We start from the raw sequence: 6,000 nt of genomic DNA, 5'->3' as shown, positions 1-6,000 counted from the left end.
GTTTTTTTTTATATTTAAATGCAAAGAACAATGGTCAAAGACCGTCTGTTTTGTGTTAGACACACAGATTTTAAAATATTTTAAAACAGTTTAAAAAAAAATCCATGAATCACATACAATTATTCAAAAAATAAACTGATTTAAACTACAGAATATACACAAATAGCACTACATACTAATAAAGATCAGATAACAATTGAATGAATAATAAAATTTAAATGTAGCCTACTGAGAATCTGAATGTTTCCTACAAACAGTTAATAATTCATAAAACAAACCTGTTACTTTTATAATTTACTTTGATAGATACTTAACAAACAATATTTAAAAAAAAATTTTAATTACATAGATTTTTCCCATTTTTGTATTGATATCTCAATTCTTAAATTTAATAATTATACTCCATTATCAATTCCCACCCTTTACTCCACGCCTCTTTAAGATAATTTCCAAGTGCCCGCCAATCTTTGCCATTTAAAAATTCAAAAAAACTCATATTCATTTAAATATAACTTGTTGGACCAAAATTTACGTATCTTTATTAAAATTGGACATTCTGCTATAAAAGGGTACACGTTTCATCCCGGTTGAGATTGAACATACATAAATTAACTTATTAACTTTTAACTTAACTTTTTATTAGACGACCCCCTTTATTTGTAAAAAGTGTTTTTAGAGATGATTACGAATAAAAAAAATATATCCACCATTTTCCAATATGGCCACCAACTTTGTTATTTCTCATGGAATACGCTGTATTTTAGTATTCTTTTAGAATTTAAAAGCTATTTTTTATTCGTGACATTTTTTCTCTAAACCTACCCCATTTAGGAGTTACAGCCTGTTATATCTAAAAGAAAGGCTTGTGGTGTACATTCGGCATCCTGTAGCTCATAAACGAGTAAGTTGAGAGAGAAAGTGCAAAGAATAAATAAGTCACATATAAGTCCTCGTTCAAAAAAATATATAAAATACGTTAAAAAATACTGATTTTGTTGTTTTAAAAATGGTCACCATTTTCAAAAATGGTAGCTTACTTTGATATTGGAACAATTTATTTTATGTTTTTTTTATGTAGATGTGATTTGAAAACTTGTTTATTCTTTGTATTTTCGCTCTTAAACTTACTCGTTTATGAGCTACAGGATGCAGGATGTACTCACAAACCATTTCTTCTTCGATGTAACTCCTAAACAAGTAGCTTTAGAGAAAAATGTCAAGAATAAAAAGGTTTAAAAATTGAGCGTTTAGATTCTAAAACAATCATAAAATACAGGGTATTCCATAGGACTAACAAAGTTGTCAGCCATATTGGAAAATGGCGAACATATTTTTAAAATTCGAAACCACTCAAAAAACATCTTAAAATAAAGGGTAGTGTCCCATAAGAAGTTAACTCTATATCTCATAATAAAAAAATTATCTATTGGTTCACTTTAGGTGAGACACCCTGTATAATAAAATGACGCTCTGGCGTACAGCAGCAAATGCACGATATTCATTCATATGTATCCACTATAGTCTGTGTTACATATGTTATTAAGATTCACAGATGTTCAGATTTATTTATTATTATGTTTGTTTAATGCAATGTTGTTGTTTAGTTCAAGCTAACATTATGAAATGATTAAATTGAGTTTTATACAGTTCTTGTTAATAATTGTATTTAATAATTGGCGACGAGGACAATTAATTATTTCTACGTTTCTATTTTACACTTATTACATTTACTAGTACAAATAATTGATTATGGCCTCCTTACAAGGAAATGAAACATTGAGTGAACTGAAGAAAGCAAGGGCTGTTGTTAAAGGTCAGTTGACTAGAGCTGGGAGAATGCTGGAAGAATTGTCTAGTATTAAAATTGATAGTATCAGAACAAGACTCTCAGTGATACATGCTTATTGGGAACGATTCGAGCAAATCCAGCACAACATTGAAGTAAAAACAGATGAAGAAGAACTTGACACTGAAATCACATACAGGACCGACATGGAGGATATGTATTTCAAAATAGTTGATGTATTACAACTCCGATTAAGTGAATTGGAAAGAGTCAACGAAACAGAAGAACTACAGCAGATCAGACCATACAGTGTTGATACTCAGAAATTGCGACCGCTTACATCAACAATTTCGTTCACACCCTTTCAAGATGACGAGACATTCAAGAATTTCATAAGACGTCTAGAAGTCTTCATTCACTTACATGGACAAGGAATGCATCCTACAGATAAGGTATACACATTACTTCATTCTTTAACCCCTAGCCTACATCAGAAGGTTTATGATTTATGTGCTCCAGAAGTACCTCTGGATAAGTCATATACAGAATTGGTGAGAATGTTGACAGATTATGTTGATCCACAGCCAAGTACTTGGGCTTTACAGCACAAATTCATGTCTAGAGTACAGGAGCCCAATGAAACAGTTAAGATTTATTCAGTTGAATTGCAAAAACTTACATCTAATTGTGAGTTTAACTGTGAGTCTTGCCAGAAATCAATCGCTAATACACTTTTGCGAATGCAGTTCATAAGGGGGTTAGTTAATAAAGATATTAGAGCCAAATTGCTTCAGGATAATTCATTAGTATCGTTTCAAGATGTTGTCAAAGCAGCGACAGCGATGGAAATTGCAAACCACGAGAGTGATCTATCTGAATACTATGCAACTAAAACTAATAGGCCTAGTACAGTACATCAGATTGAGGATAAATACAAAAATGTATCAACTAAATCGCACATGACGTCAAACCAGAAAAAGCCTTCACCTCTTTTTGAGAGTCTTAAAGGAAAATGTTACAGATGTGGTTCTCAAAACCATAGGGCCAATAACTGTGAGTTTGCTTCAAAGATATGTAATAAATGCAAGAAACAGGGACACTTAGCCAGAGTATGTTTAGGATCTACAAGAACAAAAATTCACCAAGCCGAAGAAGAAGACTGTCAAGATGAACAACACGAGATTTTCAAAATAGATAGAAGAAATGGAGATAAAATTATGCTTGACTTATCAGTTGAAGGTAAACCAGTTCAAATGGAACTTGATACCGGTTCTGCTATAAGTACTCTGCCTTACTCTACATTCAAGAAACTTGAGATTAATAGGAAAATTTTTCATACACAAGTGCAGCTACGAACATACACTCGAGAAGTCTTCAAACCAAAAGGAGTTGTTTTTGTGCGTTGTACATACAAGGATCAGAAATTTACAGGCAAACTTTACATCGTGGATGACAACCTTGACGCAATATTTGGTCGCGATTGGTTGCGAGAAGTACAGTTAGACTGGGCTGAACTAAAGGCAGTACAACAATACCCAAAAGTAGGTGGTCTTGACAATCTTTTAGAGAAGTTCAAGGATGTGTTTGAGCCAGGTATCGGTAAGATTCCAGATCAACTTGGACACTTACAACTTGTCGATGGGGCTCGTCCGGTATTTATGAAGGCTAGGCCTGTACCGTACGCATTAAAACTGAAAGTGGAACAAGAACTTGACCGCTTAGAAGAAGCAGGAATAATTTCTAAAACTCAAGAATCTGAGTGGGGAACACCAATCGTTCCTGTAGTCAAGCCTAACGGAGATGTGAGAATATGCGCGGATTACAAAGTGACAGTAAACAAGCAGATCCAAGATGAACATCACCCTATTCCCAAAATTGAAGACATATTTGTCAACATGAATGGTGGAAAATTATTTTGTACACTAGATTTAAGAAATGCTTACCTTCATTTGGAAATGGACAGTGATAGTGCAAATATTCAAACCTTAAGCACGCATAAGGGACAGTACAGGGTACATAGATTAATGTTTGGTATTAAAGTTGCTCCTGGAATTTGGCAGAAAACAATGGACAAGACGTTGGCAGGCCTAGAGGGGATACAGTGCTTCTTTGACGATATAGTCATTCAGGGAAATTCAGAAGAGGAACTACTTCTGCGTTTGGAAAGTGTCTTAGGAAAACTAAGAGAAAAAGGTTTAAGACTCAATCGTGACAAATGCAAGTTTCTCCAGAAAAGAATATATTATTTGGGCCACGTCATTGATGAAAAAGGTATACATAAATGTATGGACAAAGTAGCTGCCCTAACTAAGGCAAGAAAACCTGAGAATGTAAGCGAACTCCGGACATTTTTAGGTTTGGTAAACTATTACAACCGATTCATAAAAGACCTAGCTACTCTACTGAAACCATTACATAAACTTTTACAGAAAGGGAACAAATACGTTTGGAATGAACAATGTGAACAGAGTTTTGAACAAATCAAGAAAGTTATCTCCAGTGATACTGTTCTTTGCCACTACAGTCCAGAACTACCACTAGTATTAGCTACAGACGCATCTCCTGTTGGGTTAGGCGCTGTTATATCACACCGTTTTCCTGATGGGACCGAGAAACCAATTGCTTTTGCCTCTCGAACGTTGACGAAGCCTGAAGAAAAATATAGTCAGATAGACAAGGAAGCAACTGGCATTATTTGGGGCCTAAAAAAGTTCTTTACTTATTGTTACGGTCGCAAATTCACCCTCGTAACCGACCACAAACCACTAGTCACAATCTTCAACCCAGAAAAAAATCTTCCATCCATGTCTGCAACTCGTTTGTTCAATTATTCTCATTATTTATCAGGCTTTGATTACAGCATTGAGTTCAGAAGATCAAATGAACATGGAAACGCTGATTTTCTCTCTAGATTTCCTACTGAGACACAAAATAGTACCTGCATTGACCAAATTGATGTTTTCCTAACAAGTCAGATCAATCAAATGAGTTTGGATCATAAGTTGGTAGCAAAAGAAACTTCCCATGACACGGAAATGAATAAGATAGTACACGCTTAACAAAATGGCCAGTCTGTTGAAAAACTTGGATTTCACGATGGTGAACTGAGTCTTCATGAAGGTTGTATCCTCAAGGGATGGAGGGTTATGATTCCGGAGTCTCTTACTAAAACTGTTTTGAATGAATTACACTTTGGACACATGGGTGTATTGAAAACGAAAGCATTAGCCAGAAGTTTTTGTTATTGGAAAGGACAAGACAAAGATATCGAGGAGATGATTGCATCATGCAGAGCGTGTAGAGAAAAACAAAATGCACCACAAAAAGAAGTGAACCATCCTTGGATACCAGCTACTAGACCTTGGGAAAGGATTCACATTGATTTTGCTGGCCCTACAAATGGACTTTACTTCCTGTTAGTCATTGACGCATTTACCAAATGGGTAGAAGTATTGCCTACGAAATGTACTACAGCTACTTGGACAGTAAAGGAGTTGCGAAAAATGTTTTCTACTTTTGGATTACCAGATCTTCTTGTGTCAGACAATGGACGACAGTTTACTTCCTTAGAGTTTACTAGCTTCCTTGAACAGTGTGGAATTACACATAAAACAACTGCACCATATCACCCTTCATCTAATGGGCAGGCTGAACGTTTTGTTCAAACTGTAAAGAAATCACTTAAATGTATGGAAAATGAACATGGGACCATCGATGAAAAATTACATAGATTTCTAATGCAGATCCGCCAAGCTCCTAATTCAACGGGAACCTCTTCATATTTCCTCATGTTTAATAGAAAGATTCGCACTTATCTAAGTCTACTAAAGCCTCGGGGAAAACACGAACCTACCTGTCCAAAAGGTATAATGCGAAGATTCAATCCTGGGGACCGCGTACAAGTCAGAAATTATTCAGGAAGAGACAAGTGGGCCTTGGGAACAGTTGAAATTAAAGATGGTAATCTTCATTATTACGTTAGAATGGATGATGGTCAAACTTGGAGGCGACACGTCGACCAGATGCTACGCACAAAACTTTAAGGGGGGGACCACTGTTACATATGTTATTAAGATTCACAGATGTTCAGATTTATTTATTATTATGTTTGTTTAATGCAATGTTGTTGTTTAGTTCAAGCTAACATTATGAAATGATTAAATTGAGTTTTATACAGTTCTTGTTAATAATTGTATTTAATAATTGGCGACGAG

At 35.0% G+C, this 6,000-nt stretch overlaps 1 protein-coding gene across 1 annotated transcript; it reads left to right on the top strand.

Annotated features, from left to right (window-relative positions):
• The first annotated feature begins 1,749 nt into the window (after positions 1 to 1,749).
• Positions 1,750 to 5,930, top strand: LOC128984039 (uncharacterized protein K02A2.6-like). Its single transcript, XM_054403323.1, has 3 exons — positions 1,750 to 4,057; positions 5,039 to 5,201; positions 5,921 to 5,930. The coding sequence occupies exons 1-3, from the start codon at positions 1,750 to 1,752 to the stop codon at positions 5,928 to 5,930; spliced, it is 2,481 nt and encodes an 826-aa protein (XP_054259298.1).
• The last annotated feature ends 70 nt before the right edge of the window (positions 5,931 to 6,000 follow it).

This window comes from Macrosteles quadrilineatus, unplaced genomic scaffold (assembly GCF_028750875.1).
Source record: "Macrosteles quadrilineatus isolate MER2022 unplaced genomic scaffold, UCM_ALF_1.0 Scaffold_2__2_contigs__length_208266976, whole genome shotgun sequence".
Taxonomy (NCBI): domain Eukaryota; kingdom Metazoa; phylum Arthropoda; class Insecta; order Hemiptera; family Cicadellidae; genus Macrosteles; species Macrosteles quadrilineatus.
Note: the sequence above shows the minus strand (reverse complement) of the source record. Positions and strands in the feature narration are given on the sequence as shown.

Coding starts and splice junctions, on each gene's coding strand:
- LOC128984039 (XM_054403323.1), top strand. CDS start 1,750: ATGGCCTCCTTACAAGGAAATGAAACATTGAGTGAACTGAAGAAAGCA. Junction 4,058..5,038: donor CCACGTCATTGATGAAAAAG/GTATACATAAAT, acceptor GTTATTGGAAAG/GACAAGACAAAGATATCGAG.